Source organism: Oncorhynchus clarkii, chromosome 14, assembly GCF_045791955.1.
Source record: "Oncorhynchus clarkii lewisi isolate Uvic-CL-2024 chromosome 14, UVic_Ocla_1.0, whole genome shotgun sequence".
NCBI lineage: Eukaryota > Metazoa > Chordata > Actinopteri > Salmoniformes > Salmonidae > Oncorhynchus > Oncorhynchus clarkii.
The window spans coordinates 30,458,900-30,483,579 of NC_092160.1; the positions used below are offsets into that span (position 1 = coordinate 30,458,900).

The 24,680-nt window shown below is 44.6% G+C and overlaps 1 protein-coding gene and 1 long non-coding RNA gene across 10 annotated transcripts; both read left to right on the forward strand.

The window, feature by feature from the left end:
- Positions 1-1,420: 1,420 nt before the first annotated feature.
- LOC139366499 (cytoplasmic polyadenylation element-binding protein 4-like) lies at positions 1,421-19,249 on the forward strand. Of its 9 annotated transcripts, none has more exons than XM_071104026.1 (12): positions 1,426-1,540; positions 3,301-4,451; positions 7,091-7,186; positions 9,476-9,569; positions 9,960-10,010; positions 10,183-10,206; positions 13,166-13,342; positions 13,529-13,618; positions 14,351-14,469; positions 15,400-15,514; positions 15,652-15,833; positions 16,031-19,249. In XM_071104026.1, the coding sequence occupies exons 2-12, from the start codon at positions 3,381-3,383 to the stop codon at positions 16,256-16,258; spliced, it is 2,247 nt and encodes a 748-aa protein (XP_070960127.1). In that variant the 5' UTR covers positions 1,426-1,540; positions 3,301-3,380; the 3' UTR covers positions 16,259-19,249. The 9 variants fall into 9 exon arrangements, with proteins under 9 accessions (XP_070960131.1, XP_070960132.1, XP_070960127.1 ...); XM_071104028.1 differs by lacking the exon at positions 1,426-1,540 and adding an exon at positions 1,773-2,011 and having other exon boundaries at positions 3,126-4,451; positions 9,479-9,569; XM_071104027.1 differs by lacking the exon at positions 1,426-1,540 and adding an exon at positions 1,783-2,011.
- Positions 19,250-20,203: 954 nt separating this feature from the next.
- On the forward strand, positions 20,204-21,318 carry LOC139366069 (uncharacterized). The gene is made up of 3 exons (XR_011626718.1): positions 20,204-20,568; positions 20,930-21,006; positions 21,220-21,318. It is a non-coding gene; the product is annotated as an uncharacterized lncRNA (long non-coding RNA).
- Positions 21,319-24,680: the final 3,362 nt, after the last annotated feature.

Below are 24,680 nucleotides of genomic sequence, written 5' to 3' on the forward strand. Positions count from 1 at the left end.
AGGAGATCTGCATGGAGGAATGGGCCAAAATACCAGCAACAGTGTGTGAAAACCTTGTGAAGACTTTTGACCTCTGTCATTGCCAACAAAGGGTATATAACAAAGTATTGAGATAAACTTTTGTTATTGACCAAATACTTATTTTCCACCATAATTTGCAAATAAATTCATAAAAAATCCTACAATGTGATTTTCTGGATTTTTCTTCTCATTTTGTCTGTCATAGTTGAAGTGTACCTATGATGGAAATTACAGGCCTCTCTCATCTTTTTAAGTGGGAGAACTTGCACAATTGGTGGCTGACTAACTGTTGTTTTGCACCACTGTATATAGGGCAGCAGCCTCTAATGTGCTAGTGATGGCTATTTAACAGTCTGACGGCCTTGAGATAGAAGCTGTTTTTCAGTCTCTCTGTCCCAGATTTGATGCACCTGTACCTGTACTGACCTCACCTTCTGGATGATAGCTGGGTGAACAGGCAGTGGCTCGGGTGGTTGTTGTCCTTGATTATCTTTTTGGCCTTCCTGTGACATCGGGTGCTGTAGGTGTCCTGGAGGGCAGGTAGTTTGCTCCCGGTGATACGGTGGGCAGACTGCACCACCCTCTCGAGAACCCTGCGGTTGCGGGCTGTGCAGTTGCTGTACCAGGCGGTGATACAGCCCAACAGGATGCTCTTAGTTGTGCATCTGTAAAAGTTTGTGAGGGTTTTAGGTGCCAAAACAGTTAACCTATGCTAGCTGTCTTGTTGAAACATGTCCTCAGAACATTATTTTGTTACCTTCTAATAACCTAGAATTTCCATTCTCAGAACATTAATGAAAACATTCAGGGAACCATAGTAAAACGTTCTCAGAACCTCCTCGCAACCTAAAACTGAACGTTCCCAGAACAGGCAAAATGTTCACTTCAGTTCTCAGAATGTTTAAAAAACGTTCAGTTTTACTTCAGGAAACGCATGACTTCGTTCCCACAACCAATAGGTAACTTGAAAGGAACCAAATGTGCTAGCTGAGTCAAGATTAGCCTCTTATCTTGCCTTTTTCTTGTGTTTAAATGTGTTTAATAAACCAGTTTAATCATAGATGAATATCACACAGAAGTCTTGACTGACTAGATTTTTAAATGCAGGGAGTACTGAATGTATACAACACATCTAGTTTGAATTTTGTGCATTATTTACCTGCATGTGTAACTCCACCCATGAATTTCTCAACATCCTTATTTGGGCTGAGAACGTCTTGAACGCAGTGCCATTTCATTGAAAAGGCGTGAGATGGGTGTGGTTTACCCACACATATCCAATTAAACACCAGTCATCTGTGGAAAGGGGCGAGGCCGCAGAGGGAAACCCTTGCAGTCTGTGGGTGGGAGTTGGAGGAGGAGGGGGCGGGGTTATGAGTCGGAAGTGTCTCCCTACTGGCCCAGCTGTCATCGACAAGAAGAGACCATTCGTACCGGTTGACTTGGAAATGCAGAAAATTGAAAAAAGCTGAAATATGGCAACATCTAGGAACCATAAGGACATGACGACAATTTAGAGGTACATAATGCACGATATAGAATCCGTTTCCGAAATGTAATGTCGTACCACAGAAATGCACTCAGGTTTATACCCGTGGTTTAGAATTGCACACAAATTATGACGACAACGATTGGTGCTAAGCTATGACATTGAACACACAGGACACGAAACCGACGAGGTCGTTTAAAGATACACACCATTTAATACCAATATCACCGCATATCCAGCCCGTGTATCGCTGTCGGTGGAATTTTCGGATACATTGTTTAATTTGTCATCGACATTGTTGCCTATCTGCTTCGATTGCTCGTTAGAACGGCTACAATGTATCTACTGTATTAGCTTTTCGGCTATTACCCTAGCCGAGCGGCTTGTATACGGGGAACTAGGCTACCCTAGATTCAGCATAGACAAGAAACGTCACCAGCATTTTCTTCTTTAACTGGTCGCGACGGAGGAGGTCATTGCAGAAAAAAATCTAGATATTCGGTAGGTGTTGGTGTATTTACCTTCATTATAACGCACGGGCATAGACACACACTACACTGCATATAGACCAACACTGATAATCGTAATGTGTTTGATTGACAGGGCACATGGAGCCCAATGCAGCAGCTGTTAGCTTGCTAGCCACATAACGACCTTTGGGAAGAGAAACGTCAACTAATAGCGTAGCCAGTCTGCCTGGTGCTATGTGCTTATACCGCAGCTAACCTACGCAGGTTCACTCAGGTGTTTTCTGTTGTGGCCTGCTAGTGCTACTGCTATGCTAAGTCTGTTATTTTATCATGTAGCCTTGGCCTACTGTGGCTGAGCGAGTCAATGATTTAATCTCATTGTTACATCACTAGCAGTCTGCAGTTGCAGCAAAGTCACTGCAGTTGGCAAGGCTGGTGTTGTTTTGGATGGCCTGTAGGATCAAATTGTAGAATGATAGCCTTTGTATTTATGTCCCCCCCTGTCTCTCCCCCCCTCCCTTGCCCCTTTCTCTCTCCCCTCCCTTGCCCCTTTCTCTCTCCCCTCCCTTGCCCCTGTTTACCCCCTCCCTTGCCCCTGTTTCCCCCCCTCCCTTGCTCCTGTTTTCCCACCCTCCCTTGCCCCTGTTTCTCCCCCCTCCCTTGCCCCTGTTTCTCCCCCCTCCCTTGCCCCTGTTTCTCCCCCCTCCCTTGCCCCTGTTTCTCCCCCCTCCCTTGCCCCTGTTTCTCCCCCCTCCCTTGCCCCTGTTTCTCCCCCCTCCCTTGCCCCTGTTTCTCCCCCCTCCCTTGCCCCTGTTTCTCCCCCCTCCCTTGCCCCTGTTTCTCCCCCCTCCCTTGCCCCTGTTTCTCCCCCCTCCCTTTTCCCTGTTTCTCCCCCGTCTCTCTCCCCCTCGACCCCGTCTCTCTCCCCCTCGACCCTGTCTCTCTCCCCCTCGACCCCGTCTGTCTCCCCTCTCTCCCCTCCCCCTCGACCCTGTCTGTCTCCCCTCTCGACCCTCCCCCCTCGACCCTCTCGACCCTCCCCCCCTCGACCCTCTCGACCCTCCCCCCCTCGACCCTCTCGACCCTCTCTCTCCCTCCCTCGACCCTCTCTCTGTCTCTCTCCCCCCTCCCTCGACCCTGTCTAGTCCGCTTCTCACCCGTCTCCCCCTTTTTACCTCACCCACTGTTTTCCCTACATCACCTTTCCCTCCCCTTTCTTCTCGCGCATGCCTTCACTCCTGTCCTCTCCCTCACCCCCTTTCTCCCTTCAATTCCTCCCTCTCTCCCGCACTCCTCTCCTTCCCTCCCCATGTTATACAGTAGGAAATAGGCCTAGAAGACATTGAGATAAGAAGAACAAAGTTGAGGAGGAAATATTGTCTTTACCCCGGGATTCATAAATGGACGACTACGGCTTCGGAGTCCTGGTGAAGAATAACGGCAGTGGCAACAAGTCTGCTTTCCCTGTGAGGATCCCCCCTCACCTCCAAACCCAGCCCCTACACCTCAATCACCCTGCCAACCCCCCCAGCCCCCCTTCATTCGTCAACAGCACCTCGGCCACCAATGGAGGAGGTAGCGCATGGCTGTTCCCCTCCGTAACACCCCACAGTAACATGCAGGATGAGATCCTTGACTCCGACAAGTCCAAAGCCCTGGACCTCCAGGACCTGCAGGAGAAGGCCCAGCCGCAGGCCCTCTCCCCTGGGCAGCAAGAGGCCGGAGGTGGCCTAGGGGAGCTGGATGGAATCCTACCTGAGGACGGCACCCTGGAGAAGGGCTCGTTGGAGACCGGTGGGAAGGAGAAGCTTAGGGGTGGGATGGACTCTCCTCCGGTGCTGGGGGGGTTTGACTACCAGGATAGCCTGGGGATGGGGACATCCGGAGCCCAATCCACCACCACCTCCTCCTTGACCTCCTTCAACAACTGGTCCCCGACCATACCTTCCAACCCCTCCCCCGTTATCGGCGAGGACGTCGGGGGTGGGTTCTTTGGCCCGGCTGGTTCCAACGCTAACGGACCCCAGATGCTGTTCCAGAACTTCTCCCACCACGCGGGGCCCGGCTTCGGAGGGGCGGGGGGCAGCTTCTCCCCCCAAATCGGCCCGGTCTCCCAGCACCACCCTCCTCCCCACCACTACCACCCCCATAACCAGGGGGTCCCCCCTCAGCACCGTCGCTCTCCAGCCTCCCCCCACCCTCCCCAGCCCTCCTTCCCTCCTCACCCCCACCGCTCTGGAGCTTTCACCCAGCTGCCCCACCTGGCCCCGGCCCAGTCCAAGCCCCCCTCCCCTTGGGGCAGCTACCAGAGCCCTGCCCCCCCCACTTCCACCTCCTGGAGCCCCGGGGGAGGTGGGTACGGTGGCTGGGGAGGGTCACAGGGGGTTCGTGAGTACCGCAGGGGCCTCAATGGAGGGGTGACGGCCCTCAACTCCATCTCACCACTTAAGAAGTCTTTCCCCAACAATCAGGTACTGAACTAGCTAGATATACTGCACACCCCTCTAACAACCTGCTACTGAACTAGCTAGATATACTGCACACTCCCATCTAACAACCTGGTACTGAACTAGCTAGATATACTGCACACTCCCATCTAACAACCTGGTACTGAACTAGCTAGATATACTGCACACTCCCCTCTAACAACCTGGTACTGAACTAGCTAGATATACTGCACACTCCCCTCTAACAACCTGCTACTGTTAGATGTATATACTGCACACTCCCATCTAACAACCTGGTACTGAACTAGCTAGATATACTGCACACTCCCATCTAACAACCTGGTACTGAACTAGCTAGATATACTGCACACTCCCCTCTAACAACCTGGTACTGAACTAGCTAGATATACTGCACACTCCCCTCTAACAACCTGGTACTGAACTAGCTAGATATACTGCACACTCCCATCTAACAACCTGCTACTGTTAGATGTATATACTGCACACTCCCATCTAACAACCTGGTACTGTTAGACGTATGTACTGCACACTCCCATCTAACAACCTGGTACTGTTAGACGTATGTACTGCACACTCCCATCTAACAACCTGGTACTGTTAGACGTATGTACTGCACACTCCCATCTAACAAACTGCTACTGTTAGACGTATGTACTGCACACTCCCATCTAACAAACTGCTACTGTTAGACGTATGTACTGCACACTCCCATCTAACAACCTGCTACTGTTAGATGTACAGTTGAAGTCGGAAGTTTACATACTTAGGTTGGAGTCTTAAACTCGTTTTTCAACCACTCCACAAAACTATAGTTTTGACAAGTTGGTTAGGGCATCTACTTTGTGCATGACACAAGGAATTTTTCCAACAAATGTTTAGACCGATTTAATTCACTGTATCACAATTCCAGTGGGTCAGCAGTTTACATACACTAAGTTGACTGTGCCTTTAAACAGCTTGGAAAATTCTAGAAAATGATGTCATGGCTTTAGAAGCTTCTGATAGGCTAATTGACATAATTTGAGTCAATTGGAGGTGTACATGTGAATGTATTTCAAGGCCTACCTTCAAACTCAGTGCCTCTTTGCTTGACATCATGGGAAAATCAAAAGAAATCAGCCAAGACCTCAGAAAGAGAATTGTAGACCTCCACAAGTCTGGTTCATCCTTGGGAGCAATTTCCAAACGCCTGAAGTTACCACGTTCATCTGTACAAACAATAGTACGCAAGTATAAACACCATGGGACCACGCAGCTGTCATACCACTCAGGAAGGAGACTTGTTCTGTCTCCTAGAGATGAACGTACTTTGGTGCGAAAAGTGCAAATTAATCCCAGAAGAACAGCAAAGGACCTTGTGAAGATTCTGGAGGAAACTGGTACAAAAGTATCTATATCCACAGTAAAACGAGTTCTATATCGACAACCTGAAAGGCCGCTCAGCAAGGAAGAAGCCACTGCTCCAAATCCGCCATTAAAAAAGCCAGACTATGGTTTGCAACTGGGGACATGGGGACAAAAATGATACTTTTTGTAGAAATGTTCTCTAGCCTGATGAAACAAAAATAGAACTGTTTAACCATAATAACCATTGTTATGTTTGGAGAAAAAATGGGCAGGCTTGCAAGCCGAAGGTCACTATCCCAACCATGAAGCACGGGGGTGGCAGCATCATGTTGTGGGGTTGCTTTGCTGCAGGAGGGACTGGTGCACTTCTCAAAATAGATGGCATCATGAGAATGGAAAATTATGTGGATATACTGGAACAACATCTCAAGACATCAGTCAGGAAGTTAAAGCTTGGTCGCAAATGGGTCTTCCAAATGGACAATGACCCCAAGCATACTTCCAAAGTTGTGGCAAAATGGCTTAAGGACAACAAAGTCGAGGTATTGGTGTGGCCAACACAAAGCCCTGACCTCAATCCTATAGAAAATTTATGGGCAGATCTGAAAAGGTGTGTGCGAGCAAGGAGGCCTACAAACCTGACTCAGTTACACCAGTTCTGTCAGGAGAAATGGGCCAAAATTCACCCAACTTATTATGGGAAGCTTGTCGAAGGCTACCTGAAACATTTGACCCAAGTTAAACAATTTAAAGGCAATGCTACCAGATACTAACTTGGTGTATGTTAACTTCTGAACCACTGGTAATGTGATGAAAGAAATAAAAGCTGAAATAAAGAATTCTCTCTACTATTATTCAGACATTTCACATTCTTAAAAAAAAAAAAGTGGTGATCCTAACTGGCCTTAGACAGGGAATTTTTATTTTATTAAGTGTCGGGAATTGTGAGAAATTGATTTTAAATGTATTTGGCTAAGGTGATTAGTAACCTTCAGACTACAACTGTATATGACACACCTCATACCTGTTAAGACCGGATGTCCCAAAGGCCTCAGACTGATGAGTAGATTAACCATATTCATATAACAGCCTACAATGAACTAGTCAATGATTTTTCTTTAATTTCAATGTTTTGCCAAACTCCAGTGGAGCTTGGTTTAGTTGCTTATGATATCATTTATTCGTGACTGCAGTCCATAAAATGAACTCTCATGTGCTTCAATGGTACAATCACATGGTATTATCCCACATGTACTACATAGGACAATATTATATAATCTGGTCCTGTCTTCCAGGTGCCCTCTCAGAAGTATCCTCGTAATAACTCTGGGTTCAACCAAAAGGCCTGGATGGAAGACAGCATGAGTCGCACTGACAACTTCCCTTTCCAGGTGAGAGAAGTGATCAGCAAACTGTAGAGAGAAAATATATTTATCCACCCTTATAGGACAATGAAAATGGACTTCAAACATGTTTTTATATTGTTAAAACCAACACGTGCATTTTTGGTACAAGTGTCAGAGCCAAATTATATGTTCTGATATGCGCAATACAGTACACATCAAAGTAAATGAGAAGAGCAAATATGATCTAGTTACTAGTAAGTAGAGCATCTGATAACATCAATGACAATTAGGCCAAAAAAAAAATTTGTGATGAAATTCACAGTAACTATGTATTGTTGTATATGTAGTCTTCTAGATCTGTGAATGTGGTGGTAGCGTATGCCATGAGGAGGCCTAATCCGGTAATCAGTGTTCACCCAAAATAGCACCATACTCCCTGTTTTAGTGCACTACTTTAAACCAGAGCCTGGTCAAAGGTAGTGCACTATACAGGGAATTGGGTGCCATTTGGTACGGAAACTTCAGCCTTCTTCTTTCGTTAGAGATGCAGCACATTAAATACGGAAACCCCAGCCTTCTCCTGTTGTTAGAGATGCCACAACGCTTGTATGACACATATTGACATACTGTCATCTCACTTCTGCAGGCGTTGGCCCTGTTTGAATAGATAAAGAAGGCCCTGTTTGAATACATAAAGAAGGCTCTGTTTGAATACATAAAGAAGGCCCTGTTTGAATACATAATGAAGGCTCTGTTTGAATACATAATGAAGGCTCTGTTTGAATACATAAAGAAGGCCCTGTTTGAATACATAAAGAAGGCTCTGTTTGAATACATAAAGAAGGCCCTGTTTGAATACATAATGAAGGCTCTGTTTGAATACATAAAGAAGGCCCTGTTTGAATACATAAAGAAGGCTCTGTTTGAATACATAAAGAAGGCTCTGTTTGAATACATAAAGAAGGCTCTGTTTGAATACATAAAGAAGGCTCTGTTTGAATACATAAAGAAGGCTCTGTTTGAATACATAAAGAAGGCTCTGTTTGAATACATAAAGAAGGCCCTGTTTGAATACATAAAGAAGGCTCTGTTTGAATACATAAAGAAGGCTCTGTTTGAATACATAAAGAAGGCCCTGTTTGAATACATAAAGAAGGCTCTGTTTGAATACATAAAGAAGGCTCTGTTTGAATACATAAAGAAGGCCCTGTTTGAATACATAAAGAAGGCTCTGTTTGAATACATAAAGAAGGCTCTGTTTGAATACATAAAGAAGGCCCTGTTTGAATACATAAAGAAGGCTCTGTTTGAATACATAAAGAAGGCTCTGTTTGAATACATAAAGAAGGCTCTGTTTGAATACATAAAGAAGGCTCTGTTTGAATACATAAAGAAGGCCCTGTTTGAATACATAAAGAAGGCTCTGTTTGAATACATAAAGAAGGCCCTGTTTGAATACATAAAGAAGGCTCTGTTTGAATACATAAAGAAGGCCCTGTTTGAATACATAAAGAAGGCTCTGTTTGAATACATAAAGAAGGCTCTGTTTGAATACATAAAGAAGGCTCTGTTTGAATACATAAAGAAGGCTCTGTTTGAATACATAAAGAAGGCTCTGTTTGAATACATAAAGAAGGCTCTGTTTGAATACATAAAGAAGGCTCTGTTTGAATACATAAAGAAGGCTCTTTTTGAATACATAAAGAAGGCTCTGTTTGAATACATAAAGAAGGCTCTGTTTGAATACATAAAGAAGGCTCTGTTTGAATACATAAAGAAGGCTCTGTTTGAATACATAAAGAAGGCTCTGTTTGAATACATAAAGAAGGCCCTGTTTGAATACATAAAGAAGGCCCTGTTTGAATACATAAAGAAGGCATACATCCTTTCTTCTTTGAGGTAAACGCAGATCTGACATGACCTGGATTGGCTAAAGCAGTAGGGTGTAAGTCTAGCTTTTCCAGTCACACACAGATTGGTGATTACTTGAAGGAAGGGATTATTTGAAAAGCAGTCAGTGTCTATCTACAGAGACGGGCATGTGACACAAAAGCTGTAGATGGCCTACATCTGGAGATATCTCTGTAGAATCACAGAAATACATTTTGGTGGTAGTTTGTTCGATAAGCGTCACCACAGAACGTCTCCGTGAATGTGTACCTGTTTAGGTCTAAAGTACCAGGACAACATAGTTCTCATCTATTAACAAAGCAAAACTGTGTCAAGGGTCTAGATTAGAACCTACCACGGGTTCTAGCGTCAGAATGGTTCTGTGTTCCTGTTCTTAGAACACTGCAGGCTAATCATCGTGTTCCCTGTCTCTGTGTCTCTCAGCAGGAGAGAACCCGTTCCTTTGATGGCTTCAGCATGCACTCCCTGGAGAACAGTCTGATTGATATTATGAGGGCTGAACAGGATTCATTGAAAGGTTGGTTTCTCTGTTTCTCGCAGGATGAAAAAACACCCTGGGTCTGTATTCACAAAGCGTCTCAGAATGAGTGCTGTTCTTGAATGAGTTTTTTTCTTTTAGAGAAATAATGAATATGATTATATGTACAAGGGGGACCTGATCCTAGATGCTTTGAATATAGGCCCTGGTATTCTGTAATACTGCACAAACAGTGAGGAAATATGAGCTGAACATACAGTAATGGCATATTTTCAATTTAGAGACAGAAGATTGATTTCCTGTAATTCTGACCGGGTGGTAAAATGTCTATCTGCGCCAGTGCAGGATAGAGTTATACTCTGTCTAAACCTGCTCAATCACACCTGTTTAAGTACTGCTATGCTGCGACTTCGGTCTCTTCCTCTCCAGGTCGCTATGGTTTCTCTCACCAGGGCGGAGATGGGTCTTTGCCCATGAATGGTATGGAAATGTTATATTTTGCCTCAAGTACAATAAAGTTTATAGCTTAGTTCAGCCATTCACAATACAGGTAGTCAATTGGATGCAAGTTGTTCATGGAGTGTACATTATTTTAGAACCCTGTGCTGTTAAGAGTTGGTATAAAGGTTGTTGTCTCTTGTTTTACATGCAGCTAGGAGCTATGGCAGACGACGAGGTAAAGCCAAACCCAAAATGTCTTCATGTTTTAGCCTAAGTCATGTCATTATTTGTGAAAAAAAGTGGCCATTAAACAGTACATGCTGTCTGTCTGGTTTGGCCTCTCTGTGTCTGGGGGAATAGGGTGCCATTTCAGATGCAACTTGTCCGTGTTTACCTCTTAAATGCGGACTGTTCACCTCCTGCAGAGGAACACTTCAAGTCTCCAGGGAGGATTTGAAATTAATATAATAAAATCTAAATAAAATGTATTAATTCTATAAATACTATAAAGCATTTAAGAACTTCCATGTAGATTATGTGGCCTACTGCTCTATGTTGCTTTATATACTTAACATGAAGTGTTGAAATGGATTTCCAGGTTGCCTTTATTGCAGTTGTGCTGACTGACCATCTCACACATTGCTATATTAATAATGTTCAACACATGTTTGTTGTGAAATCTGATCATATGTACAGCGCAACAGCAAAAAAGATGCGCTGACATGATTGTCGGGTGCCTGTTTCCTGCTGGGTTTTTATGACCTGGCTGTGGTGGCTTGTCACTAGACTTTACCAAAGCATCAAAGCGCTTGTGGAAATCATGATTGGTTTCATGATCATGTTTCTCTTTTGTCTTCATCACAATGAAAAATTGCTTTATTTGAGTTAATTTGATTTCAATCAATGTACCGCAATTTCATTGTAGGTGTATTTATTTGGGTACAATCTTACCCTTTTTCGACAACTGAGTCAAACAGAGCTGAGCCAAGCTCTACAGAGCTGGCCTGGTTAAATCTAAGCTCTACAGAGCTGGCCTGGTTAAATCCAAGCTCTACAGAGCTGGCCTGGTTAAATCCAAGCTCTACAGAGCTGGCCTGGTTAAATCCAAGCTCTACAGAGCTGGCCTGGTTAAATCCAAGCTCTACAGAGCTGGCCTGGTTAAATCCAAGCTCTACAGAGCTGGCCTGGTTAAATCCAAGCTCTACAGAGCTGGCCTGGTTAAATCCAAGCTCTACAGAGCTGGCCTGGTTAAATCCAAGCTCTACAGAGCTGGCCTGGTTAAATCCAAGCTCTACAGAGCTGGCCTGGTTAAATCCAAGCTCTACAGAGCTGGCCTGGTTAAATCCAAGCTCTACAGAGCTGGCCTGGTTAAATCCAAGCTCTACAGAGCTGGCCTGGTTAAATCCAAGCTCTACAGAGCTGGCCTGGTTAAATCCAAGCTCTACAGAGCTGGCCTGGTTAAATCCAAGCTCTACAGAGCTGGCCTGGTTAAATCCAAGCTCTACAGAGCTGGCCTGGTTAAATCCAAGCTCTACTGAGCTGGCCTGGTTAAATCCAAGCTCTACTGAGCTGGCCTGGTTAAATCCAAGCTCTACTGAGCTGGCCTGGTTAAATCTAAGCTCTACTGAGCTGGCCTGGTTAAACATCCACAATAGTTGTTGAAAAGGACAATGTGAAAATTAATTATCGGAGCCAGCACAGTATGGTTTGAAAATATATATTATAACCACAAATAGGTGCTAAGTGGCATAAAAATGTCCTGGCACTCGTGTTTGGTTTGAAAGTTAAAAAGCCTTTAATGTATGAGACATTAAAATACTTTAATGTATATCAGCTTACGTCTTCATCAGGGTGTCGGGGTTAGTACGGTTTGGGTTGGCAACATGGTGTAAAATAAGTCCAGGGTGTCTGGGTTAGTACGGTTTGGGTTGGCAACATGGTGTAAAATAAGTCCAGGGTGTCTGGGTTAGTACGGTTTGGGTTGGCAACATGGTGTGAAATAAGTCCAGGGTGTCTGGGTTAGTACGGTTTGGGTTGGCAACATGGTGTGAAATAAGTCCAGGGTGTCAGGGTTAGTACGGTTTGGGTTGGCAACATGGTGTGAAATAAGTCCAGGGTGTCTGGGTTAGTACGGTTTGGGTTGGCAACATGGTGTAAAACAAGTCCAGGGTGTCTGGGTTAGTACGGTTTGGGTTGGCAACATGGTGTGAAATAAGTCCAGGGTGTCTGGGTTAGTACGGTTTGGGTTGGCAACATGGTGTGAAATAAGTCCAGGGTGTCTGGGTTAGTACGGTTTGGGTTGGCAACATGGTGTAAAATAAGTCCAGGGTGTCAGGGTTAGTACGGTTTGGGTTGGCAACATGGTGTAAAATAAGTCCAGGGTGTCGGGGTTAGTATGGTTTGGGTTGGCAACATGGTGTGAAATAAGTCCAGGGTGTCTGTGTTAGTACGGTTTGGGTTGGCAACATGGTGTAAAATAAGTCCAGGGTGTCTGGGTTAGTATGGTTTGGGTTGGCAACATGGTGTAAAATAAGTCCAGGGTGTCTGGGTTAGTACGGTTTGGGTTGGCAACATGGTGTGAAATAAGTCCAGGGTTGTCTGTGTTAGTACGGTTTGGGTTGGCAACATGGTGTGAAATAAGTCCAGGGTGTCTGGGTTAGTACGGTTTGGGTTGGCAACATGGTGTGAAATAAGTCCAGGGTGTCTGGGTTAGTACGGTTTGGGTTGGCAACATGGTGTAAAATAAGTCCAGGGTGTCAGGGTTAGTACGGTTTGGGTTGGCAACATGGTGTAAAATAAGTCCAGGGTGTCGGGGTTAGTATGGTTTGGGTTGGCAACATGGTGTGAAATAAGTCCAGGGTGTCTGTGTTAGTACGGTTTGGGTTGGCAACATGGTGTAAAATAAGTCCAGGGTGTCTGGGTTAGTATGGTTTGGGTTGGCAACATGGTGTGAAATAAGTCCAGGGTGTCTGGGTTAGTATGGTTTGGGTTGGCAACATGGTGTGAAATAAGTCCAGGGTGTCTGGGTTAGTACGGTTTGGGTTGGCAACATGGTGTGAAATAAGTCCAGGGTTGTCTGTGTTAGTACGGTTTGGGTTGGCAACATGGTGTGAAATAAGTCCAGGGTGTCTGGGTTGGCAACATGGTGTGAAATAAGTATCTCATCTCTACCGATCTATCTCTCTGCCCTCTAGGTCACTCTAACCTGTTTCCCATGGAGGACGAGCGGTCCTTCGGAGAGGACGAGTCAGGTGACCAGGGACTTCCTGGTTTAGGATCCGCCCACTGTTTCCCGCACCTCAACGGAGAGCGAGTGGAGAGATACTCACGCAAGGTGTTTGTGGGAGGACTGCCCCCCGATATAGATGAAGGTATTGATTAATGAACAGAATAATACACCTTTTACAATGTAGTTCTGAGTTAAAGACGATGAGAGGTGTCTCTTTTCTATGTTAATGGGTCCCGATGTGATGTCAGAGGCATGAAGGCTATGTGCTACAACTACAGGGTCCTGAAGAGCCTGTGTAGCTGACTATCTTTGACTGTTTCATTCTCAGATGAGATCACCGCCAGTTTCCGCCGGTTCGGTCACCTGTTTGTTGATTGGCCCCACAAGGCTGAGAGCAAGTCCTATTTCCCACCCAAAGGTGAGTCTGATATGGTCACATTGGCCAGGAAATACTCGGGGCCCTAGGAATGAGGGGGAACACTCGGGGCCCTAGGAATGAGGGGGAACACTCGGGGCCCTAGGAATGAGAGGGGAACACTCGGGGCCCTAGGAATGAGGGGGAACACTCGGGGCCCTAGGAATGAGGGGGAACACTCGGGGCCCTAGGAATGAGGGGGAACACTCGGGGCCCTAGGAATGACGGGGGAACACTCGGGGCCCTAGGAATGACGGGGGAACACTCGGGGCCCTAGGAATGACGGGGGAACACTCGGGGCCCTAGGAATGACGGGGGAACACTCGGGGCCCTAGGAATGACGGGGGAACACTCGGGGCCCTAGGAATGACGGGGGAACACTCGGGGCCCTAGGAATGACGGGGGAACACTCGGGGCCCTAGGAATGACGGGGGAACACTCGGGGCCCTAGGAATGACGGGGGAACACTCGGGGCCCTAGGAATGACGGGGGAACACTCGGGGCCCTAGGAATGACGGGGGAACACTCGGGGCCCTAGGAATGACGGGGGAACACTCGGGGCCCTAGGAATGACGGGGGAACACTCGGGGCCCTAGGAATGACGGGGGAACACTCGGGGCCCTAGGAATGACGGGGGAACACTCGGCGCCCTAGGAATGACGGGGGAACACTCGGGGCCCTAGGAATGACGGGGACTAGATAGTCATGAGTATTGAGCTCTTTCTTTCCCTCTAGGTTATGCATTCTTACTGTTCCAAGACGAGAGCTCTGTCCAGGCTCTGATCGATGCCTGTATCGAGGAGGATGGCAAGCTCTACCTCTGTGTCTCCAGCCCCACCATCAAGGACAAGCCTGTGAGTGGAGCTTGACGTGTCTGTGTGTGTGTGACACACGAGCCAGTCTGTCTTGGTGGGAGTTGTCTGTCCTCCTTGTTAGTCTAGCACTGCTGGTAAATAGTTGTGAGATCTCCCCAGTCCACTCACCTAGTTCAGCCCGGCCCAGTCCAGTCCACCAGGAATTCAGCCCTGTCCTGTCACCTAGTTCAGCCTTGCCTTGTCCAGTCCACTCACCTAGTTCAGCCCTGCCTTGTCCAGTCCACTCACCTAGTTCAGCCCTCTCCTGTCCAGTCCACTCACCTAGTCCAGCCCTCTCCACTCACCTAGTTCAGCCCTCTCCACTCACCTAGTTCAGCCCTCTCCACTCACCTAGTTCAGTCCTCTCCACTCACCTAGTTCAGTCCTCTCCACTCACCTAGTTCAGCCCTCTCCACTCACCTAGTTCAGCCCTCTCCACTCACCTAGTTCAGCCCTGTCCACTCACCTAGTTCAGCCCTCTCCACTCACCTAGTTCAGCCCTCTCCACTCACCTAGTTCAGCCCTGCCTTGTCCAGTCCACTCACCTAGTTCAGCCCTCTCCTGTCCAGTCCACTCACCTAGTTCAGCCCTCTCCACTCACCTAGTTCAGCCCTCTCCACTCACCTAGTTCAGCCCTGTCCACTCACCTAGTTCAGCCCTGTCCACTCACCTAGTTCAGCCCTGTCCACTCACCTAGTTCAGCCCTGTCCACTCACCTAGTTCAGCCCTGTCCACAAACCTACAGTAAGTCAGCCCTGCCCAGTCCAGTCCACAAACCTACAGTAAGGCAGCCCTGCCCAGTCCACTCTGCTCACCTAGTTCACATCTAGTTGTAGGGACATTGAAAGAGTTACAAACGTTATGAAATTTGTTATCATTTTCTAGATGTTATATGGGTGTTACCTGAATGTTGTCTGGCCGTTCCTCTAGGTCCAGATCCGTCCCTGGAACCTGAACGACAGTGACTTTGTGATGGACGGCTCTCAGCCTCTGGACCCCAGGAAGACCATCTTCGTAGGGGGGGTGCCACGTCCTCTACGTGCAGGTACTGGACTGTGATTCTGTGTGTGTGTGTGTGAGAGAGACTCTGAGCTACAGTAATGCCTAGGCTTTAGCTCAGTAGGCTAACACTGTCTGACAGACCCAGCCAGCCACATCATCCTATATGTGTTAATGTTCCAGTGGAGCTGGCCATGATAATGGATCGTCTGTATGGAGGAGTGTGTTACGCTGGAATCGACACAGACCCTGAGCTGAAGTACCCTAAAGGAGCGGGCCGTGTGGCATTCTCCAATCAGCAGAGCTACATCGCTGCTATCAGCGCTCGATTCGTTCAGCTGCAGCACGGCGAGATCGACAAACGGGTGAGTCAGTCTGGTCTTTGGTAGTTTAGCGGAGCCACATACGCCGTGCGTTTTGTCCAGGAGAAGAACCATAGAGACCTCACGCAAACAATAGCTAAGCTACAAAATGGAGCTGGGGTCTGAGCTTCTCCCCACGAGTTTCTCTTTTCTCATTCCATCTGGGTATGTTTCATCTCCTCTTTCCCCCTCTCCCCCAGGTGGAAGTGAAGCCATATGTGCTGGATGACCAGCTGTGTGATGAGTGCCAGGGGACACGCTGTGGGGGGAAGTTCGCTCCCTTCTTCTGCGCTAACGTCACCTGTCTCCAGTACTACTGCGAGTACTGCTGGGCCGCCATCCACTCCCGTGCCGGACGAGAGTTCCACAAGCCACTGGTCAAGGAGGGGGGAGACCGGCCCCGACACATATCCTTCAGGTGGAATTAGGGAGGGAGGGGGACGGGTTATGTTGTAGAAAATAAATGCACTTTTCTTTTTGCTGGTTCCTATTTAGTTTCAAAATGAAAAAAGAAACTTAAAAGCTTAATTTAATCTTTATTTTTTTAATCAGACTTTCTTCTAAGACAAGTAAATGCTAAGAAGTAAAACGAAGTGAAAGAAATCCCGTTTTGAATTTAAGTTAAGGTGTGCATGAGTACTTGGATGCATTATTAGATATGAGAAGAAGTGTTTCTTCTGACTTGACTGTACTTTTTTTTTCTCATTAGCTGGCGAAGCTGCTTACATTTGTTGTCAAGAGTAACATATATAAAATTTGAGTGAGCTATGTGCTGCACCTCAATCAGTATATTAACTAGGACAGTTGCGTTTTAAAGGGTGCACTTATTTTGTTACTTTACGCATGCAGGATTAGATTTATAATTGTATCGTTAACCAAAGGTTGAGAGCAACTGGTCAGGTTAAAGTTCAATAGTCAAAGAAATCCACTGCAGGAGGGCAGACAGACCGACAATTCCCTTCATCATAAATAAACTGTTCAGAGTACAAACAGGATTATTTCAGAAAAAATTATCCCCTCGGTATCGGGCCTGACATCGATAACTGGTATGTGTTTCTAGGACATGGTTTAAATTGACCCTTTGTAGCCAAAATGGGCAAACCAAAGATTGGCCTAAAAACAAGTGATCAAAGCCAGTTGATTATCTGAGGTGTTTAAGGACTATAAGACTCCATTTTCAGGTTCAGGAGGTCAGTAAGGCTAGTGCCGTTTTAAGTTGTGAAATTGAGGAGAGGGGAGAAACGGTCTTTGGAAAGACACTTTCAGCTCATAAAGACTACAGCCCTAGCTGTCTAGGCAGGGCTCCGGTATTGGCAGTAGTATTAGCTCACTTTATATTGTCAGGGATATTAGCACTGGACGCTAACATGCTAATGTTGTAGTACTAGTAGGAATGCACAGTACAGTGGTAGCTAGCTACAGTGTTCCCTGAGTGACATAGTATGCAGCCTGGTACTATGTGTTTTAGTGTTAACCATCTCCTCTGGCTATTGTTGTCCAGCCAATTAACACAGAGAGGAGTTGGCTTAAGCACAGACAGACAGGACTACCAGGCTAGTCTCATGGTGATCTGGCGCACTCTCTACCATGACTGGAGTGTAGAGGAAGTAGATCCGAGCTGTGGCGAATTGATTCGCTAGTGGATCTTAGCTGTGGAGGATGAATACGTTAGTAGTTGGACACTCTTTGAAGAACTTGCTGTCACAGAGATAAAGATATTATTTTATACATGGCCTGCTGATTTTTGTACAGTGTTTTCTAGCTGATTATTTTGTCATGAACATATATAAATTTATTATGCACTACTTTTCTAAATATTTTTTTCAATAGTCATTTTAGGCACATTTTTCACAAGATGGGATAACTCCTTTTGCAATACCTCATTTTTTTCACTTGGTGAAAAATAATTTTGTACCTTTGTTACTAAGAGATCTGCATTTATGGTAAAACTTAATTTAAAAAAATAAAAAATGAATGATATTAATATAATTTTCAATTTAGCTTTTTATATATTTAAGTGCTGGTAAATGTTAAATTGTCTGGTGTGATTGTGTAGAGAAAAGAAAAAGAGTTAGCCAATCATGTACAGACTTCTCTTTCATAATAATAAACCATAAGTACTGGATCTTAAGGCATGACAAGACCTTTCTAAACTTATTTTGATAGTCTTGAAACATATATATTCAGCTTGTAGTGGGTAAGGAAAATATTGGGGAAATGTTTTGGCTTGGGTGGATGAGTGAACCCTTGTTCCCTTGTATCATCAGTGAATGATGACAGGTGTTCTAAAAAACTATTTAGATTCTCATTCTGGAACTACCTGAAGGTTCCAGAACGTTCCAGTTATTCTAGGCATGCATGACGTAATACAGAATAACATAACTATTGACTAGTGTTAATGCAGAAAACTATTGTAATGCACTAGATCTCTCTGTTTTATTTTTGTATGAGTTAAGTTCTCTTTCAGATCACCTAATATCTATCCTCTCTTTCTCACCTAAAGTCTGCCTCCCTCACAGACACCTGCTGTACATGCAGGATACCACATGAGTTTAGCCATGTAGAAGACACTTGTTCCTAAAGAGACTTGATCACTCCACCCCTGTGATGTGGCATGCTTTGGGACATAGACTTGAATGTGATTCATGTTGCAAGTTAACTTTGAGCCCTTATGTGCAATACTTCTTCTTTCGTAAAACACTTTCCCTCTTTCTGCAATGTAAATCATTTAAACCCATATAAACATTCAAACATGATTATTTTCTCAGTCTACTATTGTTCATGCTGGTGTCTGCAAAGTCAAACAAAACAAGAGACTTTCTACTAATATATAACTGAATTTATTTTTAAACATTATTTTGTGCTTATTCAATTATTTTGCTACTACCATGCTACTGTGATTAAGAAAACATTGTATATACTAAGTTGATAACGTATTTAGCATTTGTTATATTTTCAATTGAAATGTAAAATTATCATTTGGATCAGATTTTTCTATTTTTTGGGGTGATGTGTTGAACTTGTTGATGTCTAGGTTTTCTAATTGCTGTTTGTGCACCACATTCAGAGGAATAATGTCTGTTAGTATTACTTGATTGCGAAACATGTCAATAGTTTTTAATGGTATGTTGGGAAGGTTGTATGTATTGATATACCTTTTTTACTTGACACATCATCTTGATTTTTATTATGGTCATTTCACATTTATAAGTTCCAATTTGTATATTTCTCCCCCTCCCGGTTATGTTATGTGGTAACAGATGTCAGTTTTTATAGTTGGTTTGTAGAACTGAAGTAAAAATCAAGATCTAAAGTCCTATAATCATCTGCAGCCAACTATTTCTATCTGTATGCATACAACATTGGAAGTATTTGTAATGTGAGATGTTGAAAGAATAAAACTCAGCTGTGAGGAGAAACAGTGGTTGAAGTCCATTTCTTGAGGAAAGCAAGGCATGTGTGCTGCTAGGTTTGTACATGGAAAGGGAAAACACACAGGTTCTTTTTTTCAGTACATTCCTTTTGAACCCTGCACCCAAATAAACTGACTCAAACACTCCAATTTCTCATTATGTTGCTAAAAGTGGACATAACTCCCCTCCATGGAATTAAACCCATTTGGATTGGTATAAATATTGTTACAACAGTCCATTCCTTTTTAATCCGTGATGGGCAGTGAGTAAGTGCACACTTCATGGAGAAGATTGTCCCTCCTCACAAGACCAGTCTTTCTACATTGTTTTGTTCCTCTTTTTTATTTGTGTGAACAGTGTTGTGACCCTTGTTAAATGCATTTGACTTGACTAGAAGGGTAGAGTATTGGACCATAACCGTTGAGTGCAGCTGTGTGTGACAGAGACCAAGGAGGAGGTTTCTGACACATCTGGCCTGCTGAGCTGAACCAGGTCAGAAAGGCCAAATTATAGATGCAGGCAGATCCAATCATCCAGCCCGGACCTTTGGCTCCTGATACCAACAACGACGGATACCCAGAGGGTTAAAAGTGGATTTAACATGCCACTGCAGTATGTACTATTATGTTTGTCAGAAAAAGAAAGCAACGCCATCTGCTGGCGAAGAGAAGCCATTGTAATGCAGCATGGCAAATATCTTACTTACATAAATCAATTTGGCTGGCAGTGGCAAATTGTACTGCTCTTTTGGTCAGTGAGTGACAACACTAATGTTCACCAAATAAGTGATTAGCAGCTAAATTGAGAATTAAATAGTGCGTTGTTGCATCTCTAACTAGATCAATAGATTAATGTTTACAGACTGGGCACGTGCAGCTAATCCTAACTGCTCGAGGTAAGTAGGGCTCGAGACTGTCCGTTAACTAGTCAGCAGCATTTTTTGAGAGACTAACTTTTGCTAGCTAACTTCAAATTATTGTTGATAAACGGGCATAGAAATAAAATGCCTGGTGCTCAGTTCAAGGCTGTTTACGTGCCAAGTTTTGGATCTCAATCCTCACGATGTAGTCAAAAAGATGGACAGCAAACGAATGAGTACTTGATCGAGTTGTCCAGTTCACGGAGAAGACAAGATACATTGTCAACCAAAAAAATCAAATTAACGAAGTGTAACAGCAAGCCTGCACTGTCCAAGAAGAAACGAAAGGATGAGAGAAGGTCGATGCCTCCACCACGACCCGTGATAGAGAGAATGACAGCTGCCCGAAGTCAAGGAGAAGGAGAGAGATCACAGAGACGGAGAAGTCCTAGCGTTGGCCAAAGATGTAACTACACTAAAATAACGTTATCCAGAATATTGTCAGAATAAGTAGTTAGCTATCAACAGAATGTTGTCATGTGATGGTCTAGCTAGCTAACGTTAAGTTGGGTGCTATGTCAAGGGTAGGCTACCCAACTCAACCCTGTTAGAATTCTTTCAAAATCCATTAATTAATCGTAACTTCCTGGAAGTATTCACTGATTAGAATGAAAAAACATGAATATATGTGGGTCGTTCAGTTTACCTGTCCAATCATGTCTAACCAGTGCTAATTTCAAGGAAGCTAGGAAGGAAGGAATCACTTTCAAATATTTTAAACGGGGCCGCAGTCTCGTTCCTTCCTTGTTCCTCCATGTCCGATACAGGCACTCCTCAGAGCATGATGAATGAAGACCTCTTCACCTTCTACCAGAGAGACGAGCACACGTCAACCAACCAACCTGTAAATTTCATGCTGTATTACAAATATGTCTGATTTATTTGTGTGGTTTGTGTCTGTTGCCTCCATTTCCTGGCAGTCTGGCAGCTGTTGAATTGTGTTACCTGTCACAGACCTACCGTTATTAAACTACTGTACTGTCTCTAACCTACAACGTTTTTATATGATGTTGATGTAGGCTTTGCCATAACTCTGTTACTTCTCTCTCCTCCCCAGCAGTGGGCAGCCAGACATGCTGTGTTAAGGACCATCGGTAGGATGCTGCAGGAGAACAGAAGTATCAGAGAGAGACTGGTCTCCCTCAGCCATAGCAGTCAAGCTATACATTGAACTCAGTCTGAAGACTAGATTACAATCTGGGAATGATACATAGATTATGGAACTTCTCTTTCCCTCTCAAACTCAGGAATGGAATAGTTGTATTTGTTTCCCTTAAATGTTATGATTTTGTTTTAACCAAGTTTATGGACTACCTGGCAAATGTGCTGATTTGAGATGGAATGAAGATGAGGTTATTTATGTTACCTGAAACGAAACCTGTACTGTACATCTCGAGCAATCTGTTCCTATAGTTTCCTCTGGTTGAAGAAATAGACTATAAGTTGGTTTTGATGGGGAACACACAGATTTTTACTGTTGTCAACTATTTTGACTGTTGTCATGGGGAACAAAGAGTTCTGAATTAAAACAACTTCTTGAGGAGAAAGTGTTGTTCATTTCTGTTATGTCTGGTGACCTATAACAGGTCAACCAACCTTCCTGGAGTGCTACTACTGGGTATGAAGGCTGTTGCACCAGCCCTTCTTCCTCATGGAGAACCTCACCTCTTTTTCCACTAGAGGGAAGTGTCTCTATTTTGTGTGTGTGTGGGTGTGTTAGTTACTGTACACTCAGCCACCTAAAGGTAGAATACACAGGTCAGCCACAGCTCAACTTTCTCAGTCAGAGGTTCTCAGTAGAGCCTGGGAGTGTTCAAAATGGCACCTTATTCCCTTTATAGTGCACTACTTATGAACAGAACCCTATGTGTTTCTGTTCCCTGCTCCTTATTAGTAAATTAACAACCCACAGCCAACATGTGTTTCTGTTCCCTGCTCCTTATTAGTAAATTAACAACCCACAGCCAACATGTGTTTCTGTTCCCTGCTCCTTATTAGTGAATTAACAACCCACAGCCAACATGTGGTTCTGTTTCCTGCTCCTTATTAGTGATTTAACAACCCACAGCCAACATGTGTTTCTGTTCCCTGCTCCTTATTAGTGAATTAACAACCCACAGCCAACATGTGTTTCTGTTTCCTGCTCCTTATTAGTGAATTAACAACCCACAGCCGACATGTGTTTCTGTTTCCTGCTCCTTATTAGTGAATTAACAACCCACAGCCAACATGTGGTTCTGCTTATCCTAACATCATTAGCTGTAGTATTTACAGGCCAGTTGTGTTGCCCTGTGTATCATAACACACTAAAGTCTGGCCTTGTACAGTATACACATGGAACACAACATACACACAGAAAAACATCCCCTAAAGGATCAGCTATATTGATCAACTGACACAGACATCTATCTAATCTAGAGTATTTGAAATAAGGTACAGTAAGTGTCTGATAAGACATCTCTCCCTGATTCTACCTGTGATCAGACAAGTTTCAACTGAGCGTGCATCGTTTAACACAGGCTGAATGACATGGTACCTACTCACTTTAATTACATTCCCCTTCTCTGTCTCTTGGATACCATGAAGGTAGTTAAATCAAAAATACACTCACCGGCCAGTCTATTAGGTATGTCCATCTAGTACTGGGTCGGTTCCCCTTTTGCCTTGCTGTCCCCAGTCCACCTGGCTGTGTTGCTGCTCCAGTTTCAACTGTTCTGCCTTATTATTATTCGACCATGCTGGTCATTTATGAACATTTGAACATCTTGGCCATGTTCTGTTATAATCTCCACCCGGCACAGCCAGAAGAGGACTGGCCACCCCACATATGCTCTCTCTAATTCTCTCTTTCTTTCTCTCTCTCGGAGGACCTGAGCCCTAGGACCATGCCCCAGGACTACCTGACATGATGACTCCTTGCTGTCCCCAGTCCACCTGACCGTGCTGCTGCTCCAGTTTCAACTGTTCTGCCTTATTATTATTCGACCATGCTGGTCATTTATGAACATTTGAACATCTTGGCCATGTTCTGTTATAATCTCCACCCGGCACAGCCAGAAGAGGACTGACCGCCCCACATAGCCTGGTTCCTCTAGGTTTCTTCCTAGGTTTTGGCCTTTCTAGGGAGTTTTTCCTAGCCACCGTGCTTCTACACCTGCATTGCTTGCTGTTTGGGGTTTTAGGCTGGGTTTCTGTACAGCACTTTGAGATATCAGCTGATGTACGAAGGGCTATATAAATACATTTGATTTGATTTGATTTGATTCATACATTGGGCAGGAGGTTAGCAAGTGCAGCTCAGTTTCCACCTCATTTTATAGGCAGTGTGCACATAGCCTGTCTTCTCTTGAGAGCCATGTCTGCCTACGGCAGCCTTTCTCAATAGCAAGGCTATGCTCACTGAGTCTGTACATAGTCAAAGCTTTCCTTAAGTTTGGGTCAGTCACAGTGGTCAGGTATTCTGCCACTGTGTACTCTCTGTTTAGGGCCAAATAGCATTCTAGTTTGCTCTGTTTTTTTGTTAATTCTTTCCAATGTGTCAAGTAATTATCTTTTTGTATTCTCATGATTTGGTTGGGTCTAATTGTGCTGCTGTCCTGGGGCTCTGTAGGGTGTGTTTGTGTTTGTGAACAGAGCCCCAGGACCAGCTTGCTTAGGGGACTCTTCTCCAGGTTCATCTCTCTGTAGGTGATGGCTTTGTTATGGAAGGTTTGGGAATCGTTTCCTTTTAAGTGGTTGTAGAATTTAACGGCTCTTTTCTGGATTTTGATAATTAGTGGGTATCGGCCTAATTCTGCTCTGCGTGCATTATTTGGTGTTCTACGTTGTACACTGAGGATATTTTTGCAGAATTCTGTATGCAGAGTCTCAATTTGGTGTTTGTTCCATTTTGTGAAGTCTTGGTTGGTGAGCAGACCCCAGACCTCACAACCATAAAGGGCAATGGGCTCTATGACCGATTCAAGTATTTTTAGCCAGATGTTAATTGGTATGTTGAATTTTATGTTCCCTTTGATGGCATAGAATGCCCTGCTTACCTTGTCTCTCAGATCGTTCACAGCTTTGTGGAAGTGACCTGTGGCGCTGATGTTTAGGCCAAGGTATGTATAGTTTTCTGTGTGCTCTAGGGCAATGGTGTCTTGATGGATTTTGTATTTGTGGTCCTGGCAACTGGACCTTTTTTGGAACACCATTATTTTGGTCTTACTGAGATTTATGTTGAAGAGGGTGGGCTTAAGCTGCATCCCTGTCTCACCCCACGGCCCTGTGTGAAGAAATGTGTGTGTTTTTTGCCAATTTTAACCGCACACTTGTTGTTTGTGTACATGGATTTTATAATGTCGTATGTTTTACCCCCAACACCACTTTCCATCAGTTTGTATAGCAGACCCTCATGCCAGATTGAGTCGAAGGCTTTTTTTAAATCAGCAAAGCATGAGAAGACTTTGCCTTTGTTTTGGTTTGTTTGGTTGTCAATTAGGGTGTGCAGGGTGAATACATGGTCTGTTGTACGGTAAT